At 45.2% G+C, this 21063-nt stretch overlaps 6 protein-coding genes across 7 annotated transcripts; 3 read left to right on the top strand and 3 right to left on the bottom strand.

The window, feature by feature from the left end:
* The first annotated feature begins 789 nt into the window (after positions 1–789).
* Positions 790–3148, top strand: LOC4336971 (zinc transporter 3-like). 2 transcript variants are annotated; one of them, NM_001419857.1, is made up of 3 exons: positions 790–1652; positions 1985–2134; positions 2642–3148. In NM_001419857.1, the coding sequence occupies exons 1-3, from the start codon at positions 1014–1016 to the stop codon at positions 2945–2947; spliced, it is 1095 nt and encodes a 364-aa protein (NP_001406786.1). In that variant the 5' UTR covers positions 790–1013; the 3' UTR covers positions 2948–3148. The 2 variants fall into 2 exon arrangements, with proteins under 2 accessions (NP_001406786.1, XP_025880625.1); XM_026024840.2 differs by having other exon boundaries at positions 869–1640.
* A 280-nt stretch (positions 3149–3428) lies between these two features.
* Positions 3429–4836, bottom strand: LOC4336970 (uncharacterized). Its single transcript, NM_001419855.1, has 3 exons — positions 4589–4836; positions 4034–4157; positions 3429–3935 (listed from the first exon to the last, which is right to left on the bottom strand). Exons 2-3 carry the CDS (start codon positions 4128–4130, stop codon positions 3709–3711), a joined length of 324 nt encoding a protein of 107 aa, NP_001406784.1. The 5' UTR covers positions 4131–4157; positions 4589–4836; the 3' UTR covers positions 3429–3708.
* A 170-nt stretch (positions 4837–5006) lies between these two features.
* LOC4336969 (pentatricopeptide repeat-containing protein At1g79490, mitochondrial) lies at positions 5007–7546 on the top strand. The gene has a single exon (XM_015780123.3). The coding sequence runs from the start codon at positions 5019–5021 to the stop codon at positions 7368–7370; it is 2352 nt and encodes a 783-aa protein (XP_015635609.1). The 5' UTR covers positions 5007–5018; the 3' UTR covers positions 7371–7546.
* On the bottom strand, positions 7435–11803 carry LOC4336968 (cinnamyl alcohol dehydrogenase 7-like). Its single transcript, NM_001419162.1, has 5 exons — positions 11553–11803; positions 9918–10031; positions 8816–9356; positions 8068–8221; positions 7435–7966 (listed from the first exon to the last, which is right to left on the bottom strand). Exons 1-5 carry the CDS (start codon positions 11678–11680, stop codon positions 7764–7766), a joined length of 1140 nt encoding a protein of 379 aa, NP_001406091.1. The 5' UTR covers positions 11681–11803; the 3' UTR covers positions 7435–7763.
* Positions 11804–12473: 670 nt separating this feature from the next.
* Positions 12474–17460, top strand: LOC4336967 (coatomer subunit epsilon-1-like). Its single transcript, NM_001402426.1, has 7 exons — positions 12474–12767; positions 12872–12955; positions 13916–14067; positions 14646–14781; positions 14909–15064; positions 15215–15294; positions 16936–17460. Exons 1-7 carry the CDS (start codon positions 12606–12608, stop codon positions 17027–17029), a joined length of 864 nt encoding a protein of 287 aa, NP_001389355.1. The 5' UTR covers positions 12474–12605; the 3' UTR covers positions 17030–17460.
* A 1190-nt stretch (positions 17461–18650) lies between these two features.
* Positions 18651–19666, bottom strand: LOC107278293 (36.4 kDa proline-rich protein). Its single transcript, XM_015778374.3, has one exon. It carries the CDS (start codon positions 19609–19611, stop codon positions 19147–19149), a length of 465 nt encoding a protein of 154 aa, XP_015633860.1. The 5' UTR covers positions 19612–19666; the 3' UTR covers positions 18651–19146.
* Between the last annotated feature and the right edge of the window lie 1397 nt (positions 19667–21063).

Here is a 21063-nt window from a genome sequence, read left to right as displayed (position 1 = left end):
CTTGCATGTACATATCAATCGATAAGCCACCAATGATGCAGCACAATTGTGCCTAAAGCTAATTAAAGGGAGCAAATGTGATGAACATACCGATCCAACATGTCCGACGATAAGTTCATCATGAGCCATCTAATCAATTCAGATTGCACATTCAGGACTCACTGGCAGGCTGGTAGCTGATTTGCTTGATTCAGATTGACAGCTCAATGCAAAACTATTGTGTTCGAACCATCAGATTTGCACCTGTACATCTTCCAACCGGATAAGAACAATAATGTTAATTAGAAGTCTTAAGAGATGAAGAAGGGTGGCAATAGAAGGCAAAAAAAAATCTATCTGAATGCTATATCCCCAGCTTTACTCAAGGTGAATATAATCAGGTGAAATCTGCTTCAGCCATATTCATTGGTAATCAGGAGATGGGTCAACATGGCATGCGGACGTTAACACTGAACATGAAGATTTTTCACATTCACCCCACAACTGATTACCATGGATGCAAACAAGTTCCACATGAGCCCAGGCTTGATCTACCTTTATGGCTTTACCATGCCCCATGATACACCTGTCAATTAACATCATGATAGAGTGATAGCGTTAAATTACGGTTTACATATTTATGGAGAGAGTTTGGTCCTTCCACATTTTTGGGTCAACTTTGTCCAAAGTGCTTTAGTCTACAGTTTTTGACACATGGGCATAGCTCATCCCACCTAGACAAAGGATGACATATCTCCCTATGATCTCATCCCCTCCTATATAAATGACCCAGTATTGCATCCATCTTCTGGCCAAAGAATGACATCTCTTCTCATCATCTTATTCCCTTCTACTTAAATAAAAAAAGAAGAAGAAAAAACCCATCATTGCCTCCATCTTCTGGTCAAAGGATGACATCAATCCCTATCATCTCATCCCCTCCTATATAAAGAACCCAGTACTACCTTCATCTCTGACTCATAGCAATATACATACATCGTATCACAGGGAAATAATCAACATAATCAGCAACAATGGGAGCCAAGAAGCATACCTTGCAAGTGCTTCCATGGCTACTGCTCTTTGCGCAGCACACTGCAGCCAGTGCCTGCGACTGTGCTAACACCACAGACGGGGCAGACAGACAGGGTGCAATGAAGCTAAAGCTCATTGCCATTGCATCCATCCTTGCAGCTGGGGCGGCTGGTGTCTTGGTGCCAGTGATTGGCCGCTCCATGGCTGCGCTGCGCCCTGATGGTGACATCTTCTTTGCTGTCAAGGCATTTGCAGCCGGCGTCATCCTTGCCACTGGCATGGTGCACATTCTTCCAGCGGCGTTTGATGCGCTCACATCTCCATGCCTCAAAAGGGGTGGTGGGGATAGGAATCCCTTCCCCTTTGCGGGCCTTGTTTCAATGTCTGCTGCAGTGTCCACAATGGTGGTGGACTCATTGGCTGCTGGATACTATCACCGGTCTCAATTCAGGAAGGCACGCCCAGTTGACAACATCAACGTACACAAGCATGCTGGAGACGAGAGGGCTGAACATGCACAACACATAAATGCGCACACACATGGAGGACATACACATTCACATGGTGATATAGTGGTCTGTGGCTCACCAGAGGAGGGTTCAGTAGCTGAATCAATTCGACATAAGGTAGTATCTCAGGTAACAGCAGTCACTTGAAGCTCATAGGCCTTCCTGGCAACAGTAATGAGAATAAGTTTAGTCTATTGTAATCTTGAAACTACAATAGTGCAGGATGATGTTGATTATCTAATATCTCTTTTTACTTATTTCCATAAAACACATAGAAAACATATATGGGGAAGAGAAGATACCTATTCAATGGATATGTCTGATAATCTGCACTTCAGGGGAAACTTTTCCCACTAAACTCAGAATTAACTCCATTTGCACATTGATTGCCAACTAAATGAATGCTTCACAAAACCAGATAGGCCCTCTTGCAATAACCACATGAATTTTTGGCCATGCAGGTTCTTGAGCTGGGAATCTTGGTGCATTCAGTTATCATTGGAGTATCCTTAGGTGCATCTGTGAGGCCATCTACTATCAGGCCACTAGTTGGTGCCCTCAGCTTCCACCAGTTCTTTGAAGGTGTAGGTTTGGGTGGTTGCATTGTTCAGGTATGTCCAAGTACTGTAACCTAGATAGTAGACACCTGATGACAAATATCTAACTTGTTGTTTCGACTTTTGACAAAAGATAGCAAAATGCTTGCTCGAAAAGGCTTAACATCAACATGCTCGTAGGCCAGTGGAAGGGCCCTTCCGCAGAAGGGGAGAGAAAAAAAGAAATAAGGCAGAGACATACAAAGTTGGAAAAAAAAAGGCACAATAGCAACAAGACACATTGCAAGCATGAAAAGTTATTAGCCATTTTCTTCAAGAACGAAGTAACAGACCACAAAAAAAAGAAGCCGAGAACAAAGTAACAGGCTGCAAAAGAAAAATAAAGAAATATAACTGTTTCATATAGAGAACATAGGTTCACTAGTTAGGTAAGAATAATAATAGATTTATCGAGAAATCAAATAATTGGACACAAAGAAGAAAGAGACAACTATGCATATAACATATCATGTCTTACAGCAACAAAAAGCTAATATGTTTGATTCATTCTTCTTACTGCAGGCTAATTTTAAGGTAAGGGCAACCGTCATTATGGCAATATTTTTCTCCCTGACTGCACCTGTGGGCATCGTGCTAGGAATTGCAATTTCATCGAGCTACAATGTGCATAGCTCAACTGCCTTCGTCGTTGAAGGAGTCTTCAACTCAGCCTCAGCAGGAATTTTGATCTACATGTCCCTAGTTGACCTTCTAGCAACAGATTTCAATAACCCGAAGCTACAGATTAATACAAAGCTTCAGCTCATGGCATACCTTGCACTTTTCCTAGGTGCTGGACTGATGTCAATGCTTGCCATATGGGCATAGATCTTCAGAATAACAGAGGATCTTATTTCCCAGATAGGCTTGATTTGTATTAATCTATGAGTTTTCTATCTTCGCAAAATAACATACTCTTGGTGGAGTATTTATTGTATCCATCCTAGATTTTCTAAAACCAAAGCTTATCTCAGGTGATCTCTTTGTACTTTATGATATGATAATACATGATGACTTAACTTGTTCTTAGCTGCTAAGCCATGTGAATGACTAAGGGTAAAGTAGATTCTGAGCTTCCCATTTGGTCAGATCAGTACCATTCTAGCGTCGAGCATCCATAAGAGTGAGTGGCATGGGCACTAATAAATTATTATCTCCCTAAAGCATAATAGGCTTACTCCATGAAATCATCTACTTCCAATGGGCAAACATTTGCATAAGTTTGGAACACAACTTTCTCCAGGTTTGTTCTCCTAACCAGAAATTTTTTTTAAAAAAACAGTGCCACATTGCGAATGGATAACTAAATAGATATAATATTTATCTTATTAAATGTATGCTAAAGGAGATCTCTGACCACATTGAAGAAAAACGAAATTGACTTAAATACAGCCAGCCAAAGTAGTTCTCTGCAGCCAAACAAAAATAATTCTAACACAGTATCTCGATAATAACAGTACAAAAGGTAAAACTCATATTGGTTCCATAATTCTCAAGATTTACAGAAGATAATATTGAATTAGAAGGCAGGGTATCGAGAAGAACTGTTTCTGGATAACATGTGAAACATGCACATGTTGTGATATGACCTACTCCACCTTTCCCTTTCCATGGGAATCATCATTCACTTGAGACGGAGTTGGTTGATCAATGCTTGCTTTAGCATTTGCCAAGAAGGTTGGATCAGGTTGTGGCTCTTGGTGGGGAGTCTCCTTCATCGCCATGCATATATAAAAGCCGATTACCAGATTAATCGATATAACAGCAAGGAATCCACTTGCTAGAGTTTGCGTCGAGGATGACAGTTGACTCACACCTGATCAGGGAGCAAATGAAGTCTCCTTATGAATATCATGTGTCCCAGTTTTAAAAGTAGCGATGAAAAACAATGTAAATTAGATACAATAGTCAAACCTGGAATCATCTGGTAGTAAAATCCATACACGATGGCAACTGGAGCTGTCCACATCACCGCAGATGCAATAGCGAATTTTGCTAATACTCCTGACATTACTTCTCCTAAGTCCTAACAGGAATGCTGAAACAGAGGCAAGACAAAATATGCACCATGAATTATACAACCAGCTGCAGGGAAAACAACATGGAATGAACTACACCCAAACATTGCGCAAAACTATGGCATATACATCTTACTTAAGCAGTTAATAGTATAAGCATCCACTGGATCTACCATATTGGTTTGCATCACACATTCATACATGTGCACACACACCCAGTGGAATTCACACAGGCATACACATGACCAACCGATTGGTGGCAGAAGCTACAGTGGTAAAGTATAGATTGAGCAGTAAACAACACCCAGTGGAAGCTAGACCTAACAGGGACGCGCGCACAGCAAGTCGATACAGTCGAAACATCTCAAAACATGGGTGCTACTCAGGGCTGTTCCGCAACCACAAAGCTAGGGTAGATAAATCAGCAGAGCTGGAGCGAGATCGCACGTACCGGAGAGGAATCCAGCCGAATCGCCCACGCCCGTCGTCTCCGGCGAAAAAGAGCTCGAAAAGGCGAACTAGAAGGCGCGGACACCGGGGATCGATCGGCGGGGCCTTCGGAGGAGGAGGTCGAAGAAGACGAAGGCGCTGGAGTCGGGGAGAGCGCGAATCGCCGACGCGCGACGGAAGCGGGCGGCGAAGCTCGTGGGAGCGGCGGAGGGGATCGCGGCGGAGGCTTTGGCTTCGCGAGTAGAGCAGAGCAGAAGAAGAGGGGAAGAAGAGGAAGAAGACGACTCGGCAACGGTGTGCGATGGGCCTTGTAATGGGCCACGGCCCAACAACATGTAATTGGATGGGCCGAGCACGGCCCAAAGGGCACCCTAGCGAAGTCCCCTACTTGCAGTCGCAGAGAGCCCCACGGCGGCGGCAGCGTCATCGCGATGCTACTCCGCGTCGGCCTCTCGCGCCGCCGCCTCACGACGGCGGCGCTGCCCCTCTCGATCGCCGCGCGGGGGCGGCGGCTCTCGACGGGGCCTTCGCCGCCGCCGCCTCCGCCGGCGGCGGAGTGGACCGACACGGTGGACTACCTGGACGAGTCGGGGGAGGTCCTCTCGTCGGCGCCGGGGGCGCGCGCCGCGGTGCCGGGCGCCGACGCGACCATCCTGTCCGGCTCCTCGGCCCACCCGCTCCCGCGCCCCGCGGCGGCGGCGCGGCTGGCGGCGCTCGCGCTCCGCTTCCGCTCGGGGCCATCCCTCTCCGCCGCGCTCTCCGCGCTGCCGTCCCAGCCCGATCCGGCTCTCCTCCTCCTCGCCGCGTCCTCCCTCCCCGCCTCCGACCCCACCCCGCTCCTCGCCCTCGTCGCCTGGGCGCGCGTCCAGCCATGGTTCGTCCCCTCCGACGACCTCTCCTCCCTCCTCGCCGCCCGCCTCGCCCCGGCCACCCACTCCTCCGAACTCCTCTCCCTCTTCGACGATACCCTCGCCCTCCCCGACCCCGCCGCCTTCCCCAAGACCCTCAACGCCGTTCTCTCCGCGCTCGCCACCCATGGCCTCCTCGAGCCCGCCTTCTTCTGCTTCAAGCGCCTCCGCGACGCGGGTTTCAGGGTCCTGGAGACGCACGCCTACAATGCCCTCCTCTCGCTGCTGCTCACCAGGGGCCTCGCCTTCAAGGCCTTTGAGGTGCTCGACGAAATGTCATCGTCGGGGTGCGCGCTCGACGAGGGAACCTACGAGCTCGTGGTGCCAGCCCTTGCGCGCGCCGGGAGGATAGATGCCGCACGCAAGATGTTTGATGAAATGAGGAAGAGGGAGGGGATTGGGCGGGCGTCGGCTGGGATGTACGGCGTGCTGGTGGACGTGCTGGCAAAAGCAGGGAGGCTCGATGCTGCTATGGGGATGTACAGGGAGATGGTGGCGGTGGGGCACCGTGCAAGCCCGGCGGTGAGCACAGCCGTGGTGGAGGGGCTGGTGAGGGCTGGGAAGTTGGATGCAGGGATGGAGCTCTGGGAGGAGATGAGGAGGGGAGGGCTCCGTCCAAGCTTTGGTCTGTACACCATGGTTGTCGAGGCGAATGCACGGTCCGGGAGGTTGGATGTTGCCACACAGTTGTTTGGTGATATGGAGAAGTCCGGCTTCTTCCCTACGCCAGCGACATACGCTTGTCTGGTTGAGATGCATGCTTCTGCAGGGCAGGTGGATGCTGCTATGCGGTTGTACCACTCGATGGCAAATGCTGGACAACGGCCGGGGCTTAGCACATTTACAGCATTGCTGATGATGTTGGCGAATAAGAGGATGCTGGATTTGGCTGCAAAGGTATTGCTGGAGATGAAGGCATCAGGGTTCCCGATAGAGGTGACCGCCAGCGACCTCCTGATGATTTACATCAAGGAAGGGTCGACGGAGCTTGCACTCCGGTGGCTTCGGTTCATGGGCTCCGCTGGCATAAGGACCAACAATTTCATCATAAGGCAGCTATTCGAGTCATGTATGAAGACGGGGCTGTATGACTCAGCACGGCCATTGCTCGAGACATATGTCGCGGGGGCAGCAAAGGTGGACTTGATACTCTACACTTCGATCCTTGCACATTTGGTGCGGTGCCAGGATGAGGGACGCGAGCGGGCAATCATGGACATCCTGAGTGTAAGCAAGCACAAGGCACATGACTTCATGTGCGGGCTGTTCACCGGGCCTGAGCAGCGCAAGAAGCCAGTGCTCTCGTTCGTCCGGGAGTTCTTCCAGGGCATCGACTACGACAATGAGGAGAGTGCGGCAAGGTACTTCGTGAATGTGCTTCTCAACTATTTAGTTCTCATGGGGCAGATGAACCGTGCCCGCTGTATCTGGAAGGTCGCCTACGAGAATAAGCTGTTTGCCAAGGCGATCGTCTTCGACCAGCACATCGCCTGGTCACTGGACGTCAGAAACCTCTCCGTTGGCGCAGCGCTAGTGGCAACCGTGCACACGCTGCACCGGTTCAGGAAGCGTATGCTCTACTATGGGGTGGTGCCGCGCCGCATCAAGCTAGTGACTGGACCAACGCTCAAGATGGTGGTGGCGCAGGTGCTGGCGTCGCTGGAGTCCCCCTTTGAGGTGAGCAAGGTGGTGCTGCGGGCGCCAGGTGACTCGGTGCTCGAGTGGTTCAAGAAGCCGATCGTGCAGCAGTTCCTGCTCAACGAGATACCATCCAAGGCTGACGTCCTGATGCACAGGCTCAACGTGATGTTCCCAAGTTCGGCGCCGGAGGTCCGATCGCTCTCTATCCCCAGGTCCCTTAGTATGTCAAGGTGATGATGTCTATCTCTGTAGTACGTCGTTTTAGCTTCATTCAAGCAGAATCCATATTGGCATATTGTATACTAGTATAACTTTTTTGTCCAACCATCAGAGTGAGAACGTTACCCTTGTCCCTGTGTACAAGTACAGTAATGCTTTATTGCAAAATGCAAATGGCTCGTTCTTGGATAGGAGTCAGTGACCCATTCCATTCCATTACACAATATACATGTGTGTTGCAACGCTATATTAAACACAGATTAGTACAACAATGTACCACTTTTGCTACATTTATTGACACCAAGTAGAGGTGATATGTATGTCTTGTAGCAAGAAGATTGCACTACTTTGCAGGATTGCAGGTCCGGTATGCTACAGAGCTGAGACCAGTGACAGTGAGCTCCCTAGTCAATCCGACCTGAGGGTGTTGCCGATGTCGACGACGAAGCGGTACCTGACGTCGCCCTTGGCGAGGCGCTCCATGGCCGTGTTCACCTCGTCGGCGCCGATCAGCTCGATGTCGGCGGCCACCCCGTGCTCGGCGGCGAAGTCGATCATCTCCTGCGTTTCACTGATGCTCCCCATGCAGCTCCCAGCTAGTATCTTGCCCCCTGTTGATTTGCAAAGATTTGTCACAAAACAAACTGTCAAATTTTGCCATGAATTTGAGAAGGAATCAGACGATGCAGCGTCAGACAAACTAGTAAATTACCTCCAACCAAAGCGAAGGTTGGGATCTGGAGAGGCTTCTCAGGCAGGCCAACCAAGATCATCTTGCCCTTGGGCTTCAAGAGTGCCAGGTAAGAGTGCATGGATGTGCTTGCAGAGGCCGTGTTGATGATGCCATGCATGGTGCCCATCGCAGCCTGCAAAAACACAAGTCCAAAATGCAAATTCAGATACTTGACCAAACAATCTTAAGATGCTCTGTCGGCAATGAGGTGCATCAGTTGTATTCAAAGATTTCTTCGGCTTGCATAGCCTTGCAAAGTTGCACTGCAGCACATCAATAAATTGATGGAGATGGATTATAACCACTTGAGTGGATGTTAACCCGTTTATTGCATGTTAATTAAACGATTATAAAAATATTAAAAAAAATTGAAAAAATAGATTGACATCTACTAATATAACACTCCACAAACATGCAAATTCAAATTCGACTTCTATAATTTGTAACAAAAATAACATATCAAACGCAACTTGTAAAAGTCAAATTTGAAATTGTATGTTTGTGATGTGCCATATTACTGCATCTGCATCAGTAGGATGTCCTTCCATATGACTACACGATTAATGTAGAACTGAATAGTTCATTGATCTCTTCTTAACTCAGTCCAAAGTGGTCCTATTAATTTACTACTTGTACAGGAGTTGTAGATTGTAATTACTATCGTGTAATCCGTTCTTAAAGTTCATTTAATAATCTCTTGACTTGATCAAACTAGCTTTAAAATTACCTTCATCTCACTGGCGTTGGTGCTGACGATGAAGCCGTCGGCGCCGAGCCTCTCCAGGGCCTCCTGCCTCTTCACCGGCGACGTGCTGATCACCGTCACCCTCATCCCGAACGCCCTGGCGAACTTGACGGCGACGTGGCCGAGCCCGCCGAGCCCCACCACGCCGACGTGCTTCCCGGCCTCGCACAGCCCATGCTGCCTCATCGGCGCGTACACCGTCACCCCGGCGCACAGCAGCGGCGCGCCGCTGTCCAGCGGCAGCGCGGCGCCGGCGCCGCCGCCGGCGGAGGAGGGGAAGCGCACGACGAAGCGCTGGCTGACGACCACCGCGTCGGAGTAGCCGCCGTAGGTGCGCGTGCCGTCCCGGTCGACGGAGTTGTAGGTGAAGACGACCCCGCCGGAGCAGTAGTTCTCGCAGCCGTCCCGGCAGCTCTCGCAGCCGCCGCAGGTGTTCACCATGCACCCGACGCCGACCTCGTCGCCGGCCTTGAACCTCGCCACGTTCTTCCCCACCTCGGTCACCACCCCGGTGATCTCGTGCCTGCATCAATCAAACCATGCAGCCAAAGTTTGCATTTCTTTTTTCCAAGTAAGTTGAAAGCACTTTAGAGTAATACTCCCTCCGTTTTAGGTTACAGGATGTTTTGACTTTGATAAAGTCTGACTAAGTTTATAAACAAATATAGTAATATTTGTAATACCAAATTAGTTTTATTAAATTAATAACTGAATATATTTTCATAATAAATTTGTCTTGGGTTGAAAATGTTATTATTATTTTTTCTACAAACTTAGTCAAACTTGAAGCAGTTTGACTTTGACTAAAGTTAAAACGTCTTATAACCTGAAACGGCGGTAGTGGTTGGTTGTAGCTTCTTTGAAGTAAAAACAAAATGAATTTCATTATCGTGAAAAAAAACTGACAAGATTTGCAGTTTACAGTATGATAATTCAGCTTTGCCGGAAGAAAGTATGAACTGATAATGGATATTTCACTAAGCAATGAAATTGCATCCAGCCTTTCCATCTGGATGCGCACAGAACCAAGAAGAAAAGAAAAACGATTGATTGATAAATTGGTGATGCAATAAGAAGGATGTACCCTGCAACAACTGGGTAGACAGCGTTTCTCCACTCATTCTTGATGGTGTGCAGGTCAGAGTGACAAATCCCACAGTACAGCACCTTTATAGCGACGTCGTCATCTCCAGTTTTCCTGAAAAATGGCAATATATAGAACACAAGTCAGAAACATATACTATTTCTCTACTGAGCCAATAACCTTTTAGCAGAACTGCAGTGGTTATTACTTCAGCATTGAGAGTTCAGACTCTCAAGTACACAAGAAGAGAGAGCCTAAACACCATGCTTCACCTCCCAAGATTTTAACTAAGCCATGAACTGGTAGAACTGAAATTTTTCTTTTATTTTGCTTTCCCTTTTACTTTATCTGAAGTATTTCAGGGAACTAATTCAGTACCATCAAATCAACAGCCTTGAACTGCTGAAGCTGAAAGAAGATGCATGCTTACAACACTAGCAAGTGAATTGGCATACAGCAAGATCCTCAATTTACCATCACACAGATGGCTGTAAACTTGTGAAAATTCACATAGGCTCGACAAAAAAACTGGTAACAAAAACAAGCCATGTGCAGCAAGCCGCCTACTGCTTGAAAGCCTGTTTCTTGAATGAACATTTTTACTGCTATGACTAAGCCAGGAGGAGTTCAGATTCCAGAAGGATAACTGAATTATGTACCATACAACCAGACTGTGAAAGTAAATCACTCCTGTTACTTTGACAGCAGCAGCCAGCCAATCACAGCCAGAATGGTCGCACATGAAAAGAAGATGGATGACGTAGTAGCGATCGAGCACCATAAATTCTTGCAGCTGAGGCATGCCCAGTATGGTCACTGTTGAACAGTATTAACTCACCACCAAAAACAATTGAAGAAAGGGTGCCTTGCAGTTGAGATCTGACGGATCCCGTATTCCTGGTACAGAATACGTGCTGCAAATGCGCATGGTTTTTAAAGCTGGTTGCTGCAGGTCAGTGAGCCAGCGCTGGCTGGTGCTGGATGGTCAGGGTTTTTGTACTGTAGACGTCTGGGGAAAGATTTTGCTGTTGTTTGTTGATTTGGCACGAAAGGGCTTGGTTGAGATACTCCATTTGATCAAGAACAGTTTCAGAACCAATTTAAATGGCTGCATATATCCGGTTGAACGAGGCCAGGTAATAAATACACTTCTCTAAAAGATTTTTAAAAAAGAACAGTTTCAAAAAGTGGTGAATTTTGCTTCCTTTGCACATGGATGACCGAAATTCGATGTGCAAATGCTGAGCACCGTTGCTCGCAGGGAAATCAAATGCAAAACTACAATCTACAAATCCGATGAGAAGGCTGGAAATGACTGGAAATGGAAGGGGAAAACAAAAATCGAAAGCTCAAGTGACGCTGGCTCATGAGAGCTTCAGATTCTATTAACTCCATGAACCAAACGGCGATTTTCACTAATTCGATGTGGACATCCTGTAAACTATTGTTGCTACGAGAGTAACAGTCAAATTCAAACACGATAGATCATCTTAAACTCTGGAGAGAAAAAAAAAAGCTCCATATGTCTCCCAATCTCCCATCAATGGCGCCATGGCGCGGGAGAATCATCGAGCAATCATCGAGCACGACAAAGATCCTCTTAGCATGGAGCGGTATACGGTTGGCTGTTCATACCTGCGCGAGATGCGGATGGGTGTGAGGTGGCCGGAGTCGTCGTGCGCGGCGAGCCCCACCGCCTTCCTCGTATGCTGCGGCGGCGGCGCCTGCTCCGCCGCCGCCGTGGCCGTCGTCGTCGGCGCCATTGCCGTCGCCTTGGCTTGTCGGTTGCTAGCTGGCTAGGTTTATGCGCGGTGGAGCTGAGCTACAGGCTACGGCTTTAAGTAGCCAGTGGCGGCTTGCTGATCGGCGTGCGCGCGCTGCTCGTTTTACAGCGCTGTTTATGACTCCGCCAGTGTCTTGAGCTAAGAGCCTATAAGACGATGGGCCGAGCACGCCGTGCGCGCTGACGTCACTCTCGAGTTGGCCAAAAGGCTCGTCAAATTTTCGTTGAAATTTATCGATTAGAATCTAGAAGATAATTTGTTACCAAGTCGGAGTTGGATTTGTACCACGACAGCACGACCAAATTATACTGAGACTGCCTATACATATAAATTATAGTGCAATCATGATGTAATTATATTGTAACTTGTAACTTTCAAAAATTTGTTAGTTACATGCTATTTTTATAAAACGAAGATTGTGGGACCGAATCGTCACACATATGCGCTCGGATTTTTTTCTTTCTAACTTGCATGAATGTTGAAATAAATATAACGATTAAAATTATATGAAAGTTATATTATAGTTACCATGTAAGTTATAATGTACATTACCATTATATTAGAAAAAAATATCGACAAAAATATATATAGCAAAAATGTACTGTACTAGAATTTGCTAGCGCCGGATATATTTTGGCCCACTATAGAACTAAGGCCCAAACAATGGGCCCACCTCTCTGCAGATTTCCGACGGGCCCACCTAGCAACGGGCCAGAAGTTTTTGGCCCAATCGAGCCCAGTTATAAATACGCCTCAGTCTTTACCAACCCACACAGAGACCAAACGGGCCAAGGAGAGAGGAGCAGCAGCAGCGCCACCGCTCGCGAGATCTCCTACTCCTCGTCGCCGACGAGCCGCCTCCTCCTCGTCGTCGCCGGCGGCAGAGCACCGGAGCAGCCACCCCATGGCGTCCCCGGACCTCCTCTTCAACCTGCGCAACCTCTTCTACCTCGGCGCCTACCAGGCCGCCATCAACAACAGCGACGTCCCGGGCCTCGACGCCGACGCCGCCGCCGAGCGCGACGCCATCGTCTTCCGCTCCTACGTCGCGCTCGGCTCCTACCAGGTGAGCTCAGCTCCCTTCCCTTCCCCCTCGGTCGCTCGCTCGCTCTACAACGGGTTGGCGGCTCTGATCGGTGCGTGTCCCCTCCCCCCATGTGGCTGTTGCAGTTGGTGATCAGCGAGATCGACTCGTCCGCGGCGACGTCGCTGCAGGCCGTGAAGCTGCTCGCGCTGTACCTCTCCGGAGACAAGGTTAGCACGCTGGATCTGATCCCATCGCCTCTGTAACGTGATGTCTGAGTCTGGATCTGGTGTGCTTTGTTGTGATCGAAGGGCTAGATCTATATTGAGTTATGTGATCTGGAGTTAGATCTAGTGGATCGTATGCATTGCCAGAGGCTCAGGGCTTGATTAGTTCGTTGATACTTGATCATTGATTTCCTATTTTTCATTTCAATTGGATGAATAGACTCTGATGGTGTTCAGAGGCTGAAGCTGTTAAGTTCTTCAGCTCAATTGCGCAATGCATATTAGGACCTTTCGTTTCAAACTTCAGTTACCATAGGTTGAAACCACAGTTCCTTTAAAGTTTAAAGTAAAAAAAAAAGAGCATAGACACACTTGCATACACAAAGATATGCCATTAGAGCTACTTCCTCCTCACTGTTAAAACCCAAAAGAAGAAAACAAAACGGAACCAGTATAACGTAAACTTGATCTCAGGGTGTTCAGTTCAGATAAATTGGGGGAAAACATACATACTGCCTACCATGCATCTAGGAGACTAGGACTACCGGCATTCATCAGTGATAATGTTGGTTGGTAGTCTGCTGGGGAATGTATGGTCAACTTGGCAATCACAGGCAATTCAGGGATACCACCTCCTCAAACATAGATGGATCATTGGTATATGTTTTCCCCAAATTGCTATGAGGCCCCATGAACTCAACTTGTGTATGCATGTTTTCACTTTAACCCTACCGCATACATTATGGTCCAATAATACGATTGTTTTCTGGTGCATTTCAGAGTTTTTATGGTCTTATTTTGGTTCATGTCATGCACTTTATGAGTATTTAACCAGTAGTCCAGTACAGCTAAGCCTAGAAAAATAGTTTTTTGTTTTGTTTTTCCATCATATTGTCTTCTCTTCCCTCTGGTTTGTCCATACACTGAAATGCTATGTATTATTCTTTTGTACAACTTTTGAAGGAAAGTGCGATTGTCAGTCTGAAGGAATGGTTGAGTGATTCGGCGGTTGGAAGCAATCCTGTTCTACGATTGATTGCTGGAATTATATTTATGCATGAGCAAGACTACACTGAAGCTCTCAAGCACACACACTCTGGTGGAACTCTGGACCTGTGAGTTTCATTTGTCCTCTGAACTTTATATGGTTCATCCTTCCAGGTGTAGATTTATTTTTAGAAAACATAGGTGCAGAACAATAGAAAATTTTGTTTGTGAATTTTGATCACCTTACAATAATGGTCAAGTTTATTGGTATCCAGTAAGATAAGTCAAAAATCTTGTTTCCGAAAAGGTATGTTCAAATGCTCAGTGTTGTGCACGTTTATTATCACTCGGACATTGTAGTTCAACGCACTTTTCTTTCTTATATGCTGCTAAGTGCTAACTATGCACATGCAAATGCACTTATGTTTATCTTGTTGAAAATGTGACGTTTTGAGAGTTGGTGAAAATGCATTACTGCATGATACATCTTAAATGTGCTTTCTGGCTTCATGATCTTTAGCATGGTAATATTTTCTATTGTTCAACACTGGTAATTGCTGATCTTTGCTGATTTCGATTTGATGTTGCTGATCATTTAGTTAACTGCAAACCTTGGTGGTCAGAATCTTCTGTTTGGTGCCCCCTTCATTTGTGGAATACTGTTTGTTGATGATCTTGTTTACTATCTGTTGCTTTTCGGTTACAGGCATGCATTGAATGTCCAGATCTTCATTAAGATGCACCGTTCAGACTATGCCGAGAAGCAATTAAAGATCATGCAACAGATTGATGAGGACCATACACTGACACAACTTGCAAACGCATGGCTGGACATTGCTGTTGTAAGTACTTTGACAGTCCAACTTTGTGGAGTACCGAAAATTCAGCATTGCATTGACAACTGCTGGACAAATGTGCTTATTCAACATTTAATCTATCGAGCTTATTAACAATCAAGTTATCGTGCAGGGTGGCTCTAAGATCCGTGAAGCTTACCTCATATTCCAAGACTTTGCTGAAAAATACCCGATGACAGGAATGGTTCTAAATGGCAAGGCAGTTTGCTGTATGCACATGGGGAGCTTTGATGAGGCTGAGACTCTTTTACTCGAAGCATTGAACAAGGTTAGCTTGATGACACACCTCGCAACTAAGTTTGAATTAAAGTTGGAAAAAAAAACTTATGACATTTAATTTTTTTTATTTGACTCACATAAGGATGCCACGTTGGCATGTTCGACACAAGGTACTCAAACCCTGTTTCTACTCTTGTAGGATGCAAAAGATCCTGAAACTCTTGCTAATCTTATTGTGTGTAATCTCCACCTTGGCAAACCGTCATCAAGATACCTCAGGTACAAACTGTAACACAACTGTACAATTCAACTGTTTGCTCTGTTTAGTTATTTGCATGGAAGGCAACACTGTCATGCTGTGTCAAGCAGGATTTCATTATATTATTCTATCTTATTATTTGGAAGATGCATGCCAAACTAGAAGAATTACATGTTGATAAATCATGTGGCTTGCATATACAAACTATTAAATATGTATCCAGAGGGACAATTACTACCAAACAATATTTTAAAGTTAAATTGCTAGCAAGATAAGGGGACATTCTTAAAATTTATATCTCCACCTAATTATTTTATGCTACAGAGACCTTCAAGATTAGTAGTTAAAAAGTTAAAATGAAAATGCAATAATGTATCAGAAATTACCAGACTGATGTAAATATCTCATGGCATGGTGCAAAAGCTGCTACCCAAGAGAAATATTTGTATTTGTGTCTCACTATTCAGCCTATTTAAAACAATAGCCACTCAATAAGTCTAGTCAAATCTTGGCAATCGTATGACTGGTCCCCGCAGCTATTAAAGAAACATGAACTATAGCATTGGTTGATCTGGGATGGTGAAAGACGTGTCACGAGTAGGACCACTGGCAAAATGTCATGAGATACTTTTCCTCTTTGAACTAGTGAATCATTTTCTCTTATTTCGGCGATTGAATTTATATGTTCAAGTTTTGCGAAAGACAGCTGTTTTTTTTTTTTGGCTATGATCTGATTTTGTGTATCCAAGCAAATTTGTTATAGCCACTAGTTCCTGATCTGATATATCAAGACAAGGTCTGCCCAGCAACTTGAAACTGACATTCCAATTGGCTGTGTTCAACATTCCAATTGTTCCACCCAGATTCCACAGAACTTCTCTACTTTGTTTTAGATATTACTGGTCCAGTATGAAAAGAAGCGGCAGGGTATCAGACTATCATGTTAGGATCCTCTATGTATCTTTTGTCTTCACTAGCCAAATACCCATGCTTTGCAACGGATATTGAAAATAGCAAAATTAAGTCCTTGTGGAAATTAATTATTTTTTCATTGGTTGAAAGAAGATCTATCATCTTAAAGAACAAAAGAAAAATTACATGCTTAGAAAATTTAAGAGCTCCAGCCTACAAATTAAGTAATCACCCAAATCCCAATGTCCTCTTCTCCTATAGACTACAGCCTACAGCCTAACAAGTCCAAAGAGCAAGCAGAGCATTGACATGTGTTGTACTATATCAGGGCCCATGTGTCAGTGATGGTGGTGGTGGTGGTGGTGGTGGCAGGCTCACTACCACCACTAATGTCTTTTAATAGTATATAATAATATATATAAGTATAGATTCTTCATAAAATGCCTATCAGTTAGGGACATCCAAAACTTTACTAAACGAGTCAGTTAGTAATAGTTTATGAAACTGATGTGAACTGTTGAGAAGAATATCAACACTGAAGATTGATGACTTCACAATTCATTTTTTTTAACATATAATTACCAGTAGAATGGTTCGGTGGAATTTACCATCTGTGCGGGTTAAACCGTAGAACATCTTTCATGCTTTGCTTCAGTGTTTGGAAACTATCCCGTGATTTTCACAATGCTTTACTTTTAGTGAACCCAAAAATGCTTACCACACTTCTAACCTTTCTTTTCCATCTGCAGCCAGCTGAAACTATCACACCCCGATCATGTGCTAGTAAAGCGTGCCGTATCAGCAGAAGATAACTTCGAGAGAGCTCTCCAAGCCGTCGCTTGAACACGTCCGCGGAAAACGCTTGCCAGATTGCAGATAACACAATTGATCCCCCATGTTCCATTTTGAGTGCCTTAACACAGCGAAAATTATGTTGCATTTGCTCAGTCTGTTTTGCTCAAATGGTGATATACTACCCGGCCAATCTTGTACTCTGAACCCCTGCTGTATAAACAAATATAATGTAGAATCTTGAATGGTGACGTTTGTGGTCAGCATCGACATTTTGTTATATTCTGCTGGATTGTTGTTACATCGCTCGATTCTTTGTATTCGTTTGTGCGCCGTGCTGCACCTCGCAGATTTTCTTGTGCTAGAAAGTGTGGTCCTCGCGTGGAACCTGACGTTATGTAGCGCCATCTTTGCTTGCATGCTCCTGTTTCTTGCATGTGGTTTAAACAGCTATAAGAAGTTTCTAGAACATTGAATAACCTATATATGATCGTGTCTTTTTGATCCACGCATGGAAATACAAAATTGCACAATGTCCCCGTTCAAAGTTATTCCTAAATTTCTTGTTATTTTCTCTGAGTATATTTAATTTGAACTTGTATGTTTGTAGGGATATATAACATAATAATCTATAATTTTTTTTTTAGAAAACCAAAAATTATTCTTGGCTTATCTGAACACGCTTGATCTTGATAAAAATCCACAAAATCAACTATAAATTCAAGTTTTACTTTTAAAATTTAAATTTTGGTTATAAGCGTAAGTGAAATGATAGGGATGCTTGAGTTGGGCTGCCTTGTGCCTTGTATTCTCTTTCTGAGCTCTGCCGTGTGGCAACTGTCAAAATTGAGTAGCAGAGAGTATCTCTGGTAGTGCAATGCATATCAGCGTATGTCGCATGCAGATCTTTGCACTTACTACTACACAGTCTGAGCTTAGAACATGTGTAACAATCTATCATCTTGCTGTGTTAATTGCTGATTTACAGTCAGGGCCGGCCTGGGCAGTGCGGACGGTGCAACCGTATTAGGTCTCCAAAAATTAGAGGCCTCCAAAATATATGTACTATGGTATCAGGCCTGATAGGCTTAGAGGAAAGACAGAAAACCAATCGACGATCGAGCATATCGTGATTGCCTGATTGTATTTTAAGCTTATTAGCGTGAAATTCGTTAATGACAATGAGTTTTTAAATATTATCTTATATTTTTATGGTGAATGGGGGCCTACATTTTTTTTCGCACCGGGCCACCAAAAAGTCAGGGCCGGCCCTGTTTACAGTAATATCTCCCTTAAAGGAAACTGCTTGCGCCAAAATTCAAAGCATTCCGTTTTTCTGGACTAGAAGGGATCAATATTTTGACCAGAGAAATGAGCCAATGTAAGATGCCCTCCGATCAAGATTGAAATATCCACTTGTACATATACAACTTGTTTTGTGGGGAGGGGTGTACATATACAACTTAGTACTCCTTCGGAAGCTGTAACGCAGGAGTTTTTGCAGGAAATTCACATGAATTAGTTTAATTTTTTAAAAATAAATTTCTCTGTAAAATTCTTTCGTTCCATAAGAGAGGCTTTGAACTTGAAAGAAACCAGAGCTGCTTTCAATTATGAACGCATTTTGAAGAATGGATGAAACAAACACATGAGAAATAGGAAAACATATTCATTTAAGCACAACATAGCACGTTTTATACTATATATGAAAGTTGACAGAATGACAGGCTTTATCAGCCACACATATACATATGATACATACACATCAAACTTTGTATTTCATAGCATACATATCACACACTCTTTATTTCATAATAAATCTCCCAAACCACTACAAACCAAATACCACAACTCCACATGCATATATGCATGACACAGCAAAATATATGTTACACAAATATTATTATACATCAATTAAATGCACAATCCAAGGCTCCATGCATGCCTCCACATCTCCATGACACAAGTCAGAGCTCATGTATATATGCTACATATGTCACTATATATATTTATATGTATATAGCATAGCCAGGTGATAAACTATACTTATTAATTATGCAGGTAATATGTAATTTGATAGCTTAATTAATTAATCCATGCATGCATGCAGAGATCAGATGCAGTAGGTGATTATTAATTAATTAGTGATCATACATAATTGAGGTGATTTATGATGGGCACTGGAAGCTGGAGGGGACGTGCTTGCCGCACTCGTTGACGAGCACGGAGATGGCAACGGGGAGGACGAGGCTGACGCCGAGCGCCTTGGCCTTGATGGCGGTGCAGAGGCAGAGCGCGGCGTCGAGGTCGGCGACGCCGGACAGCAGCGGGCAGCAGGTGTCGCTGGCCTTGGCGCCGACCACCGCGTGCACCAGCCCGTTCAGCGCGTCCACGCACGCCAGCAGCTTCAGCGTGTTCACCGGGCACTTCCCCGTCGGCGTCGCCGGGGTGGGGGTGTACGGCGGCGGCGGGCACGGGACGCCGGACGGCGCCGGCGGCGGCGGCGGAGGCGGCTTCGGCGTCGGGCAGTAGGAGCACGCCGCGGCCGGCGCGAGCTGCGCGGACAGGGCCAGCGCCGCCAGGAGGAGCGCGGCGACGGCAATGCGGCCGTTCTTGGCGGCGGCGGCGGCCATGGCGATCTCGCTCTCGATGTCTCTTGGGGGGCTTAGCTATAGCTAGCTGGTGTGCGAGGGAAGAAGACGAGCTGGGAGCCTGGATTTATAGGCCATTGGTGGAGGCGAGAGGCCGTCACTGAAGCTAGCTAGTGATGGACATGGAGCACGCTAGCTAGGTAGAGCTTGGCGTGTCACGTCGCGCGCGGTGGCGAGGATTGTGGCTGGCATGCATCGAGTCGGTGGTTGCTGCTGCTGAAATTCAACCAAGTCATCTCGGTTTGGACTTAATTTGGATGACTCGTGCTTTGGATTACTCGCGCAGGCATGTGAGCCTGTGAGCAAATGCGGGGCCCCTGCATATTGCATGTCGCGGTTAAAACAAAACCGACTGATTGGGGAGTCAACAGTCAAAAGAGCAAAGCTTTTTTTTTTTTAACCTTAAAACAGTCAACAGGTCGAGACTATTCTTAATGCAGTTGTATCATTTTAATATAATTGACTCAGATTGATAAAATTCTTCTGTTATCTTAAAAAGGTTCCCTATTCAAGTACTAGATGTAGAAAATATTTTCCGTGCATATCACACCCAAGAAAGAATCGTAACTTTTACGTCGAAAGATATAGTAGAAATTAATGATAAATTCTTGATATCACTAAATTTCTTTTGAAAGAGGACCTTTAATTTATGTCTATTCTATTTATTCGGATATTCCATGGTGCCCATGCAACCTCCAAATTACTGCATGGTAGGTGAGTTAATCGATCGACACAGCATGGTCCGCATGCAAAATAATTCACTATTAGGGCACGTTCAATGGTAGAGACGAGTATGATCTCTTAAACAATACAAGATTATTTAGAGACCCTGTCTTTACAATAGTTGAGACGACAAAGACTCTAATCATTAACTCAAAAAATATTCCATTTGTTAATATTCTTTCCCTTTTTTTACCCTCGTGCAACCATATTTTCATATTATAGTGATTAAGAGTCGTTGTTAAGCCGTTGTCATGTATAACAACGACGTTTTGTCTCTTCTCTTTCTCTTTCTTCCATGTCAATAAGTATTCCTAATTAGTAACGCTAAGAGACCACTATTGACAACCATTGTACATGCCCTTATTGTTGGAATCCAGAACAGTCTTACCTTTGCTAGCTAATGAACGTGTCACCGAGTACTGACAGCGGGTTAGCTGTTAAATCATCTCTGATCTTGCCATGCATGAAGGCAAATGAAAGTATGAAACCATCATTACTCAGCATACATTGCATGGCATATATGCATGCCTATGGGCCCTTACTCCATTGGCACTGTCCCCAGATATTTAGAGGCCTAGCTAGAGCTAGGATAGGTGGCCAGTGAGCTTCAACTCCTTTCAATTATTCAATATAATCACATTTTATTTTCACTACCAAAATCTAGAGGCTGAGATCAATCCAATCTTCTTCTTCTTCTTCCTCCTCCAGACA

This window comes from Oryza sativa, chromosome 4 (assembly GCF_034140825.1).
Source record: "Oryza sativa Japonica Group chromosome 4, ASM3414082v1".
NCBI lineage: Eukaryota > Viridiplantae > Streptophyta > Magnoliopsida > Poales > Poaceae > Oryza > Oryza sativa.
This window is presented reverse-complemented; position numbering and strand designations above follow the sequence as displayed.

Bases quoted from the DNA above. Each gene is read 5' to 3' on its own strand.
- LOC4336971 (NM_001419857.1), top strand. From the start codon at position 1,014: ATGGGAGCCAAGAAGCATACCTTGCAAGTGCTTCCATGGCTACTGCTC. The intron at 1,653-1,984 runs GTAACAGCAGTC...TTGGCCATGCAG, and splicing joins GACATAAGGTAGTATCTCAG to GTTCTTGAGCTGGGAATCTT. The intron at 2,135-2,641 runs GTATGTCCAAGT...TTCTTACTGCAG, and splicing joins TGGGTGGTTGCATTGTTCAG to GCTAATTTTAAGGTAAGGGC.
- LOC4336967 (NM_001402426.1), top strand. From the start codon at position 12,606: ATGGCGTCCCCGGACCTCCTCTTCAACCTGCGCAACCTCTTCTACCTC. The intron at 14,068-14,645 runs GTGAGTTTCATT...TTTCGGTTACAG, and splicing joins TCTGGTGGAACTCTGGACCT to GCATGCATTGAATGTCCAGA. The intron at 14,782-14,908 runs GTAAGTACTTTG...GTTATCGTGCAG, and splicing joins CATGGCTGGACATTGCTGTT to GGTGGCTCTAAGATCCGTGA.
- LOC4336970 (NM_001419855.1), bottom strand. From the start codon at position 4,130: ATGTCAGGAGTATTAGCAAAATTCGCTATTGCATCTGCGGTGATGTGG. The intron at 3,936-4,033 runs GTTTGACTATTG...CTCCCTGATCAG, and splicing joins TTACTACCAGATGATTCCAG to GTGTGAGTCAACTGTCATCC.
- LOC107278293 (XM_015778374.3), bottom strand. From the start codon at position 19,611: ATGGCCGCCGCCGCCGCCAAGAACGGCCGCATTGCCGTCGCCGCGCTC.
- LOC4336968 (NM_001419162.1), bottom strand. From the start codon at position 11,680: ATGGCGCCGACGACGACGGCCACGGCGGCGGCGGAGCAGGCGCCGCCG. The intron at 10,032-11,552 runs GTATGAACAGCC...GCCATTTTTCAG, and splicing joins CCCATCCGCATCTCGCGCAG to GAAAACTGGAGATGACGACG. The intron at 7,967-8,067 runs GTAATTTACTAG...GCAAATCAACAG, and splicing joins AACCTTCGCTTTGGTTGGAG to GGGGCAAGATACTAGCTGGG.
- LOC4336969 (XM_015780123.3), top strand. From the start codon at position 5,019: ATGCTACTCCGCGTCGGCCTCTCGCGCCGCCGCCTCACGACGGCGGCG.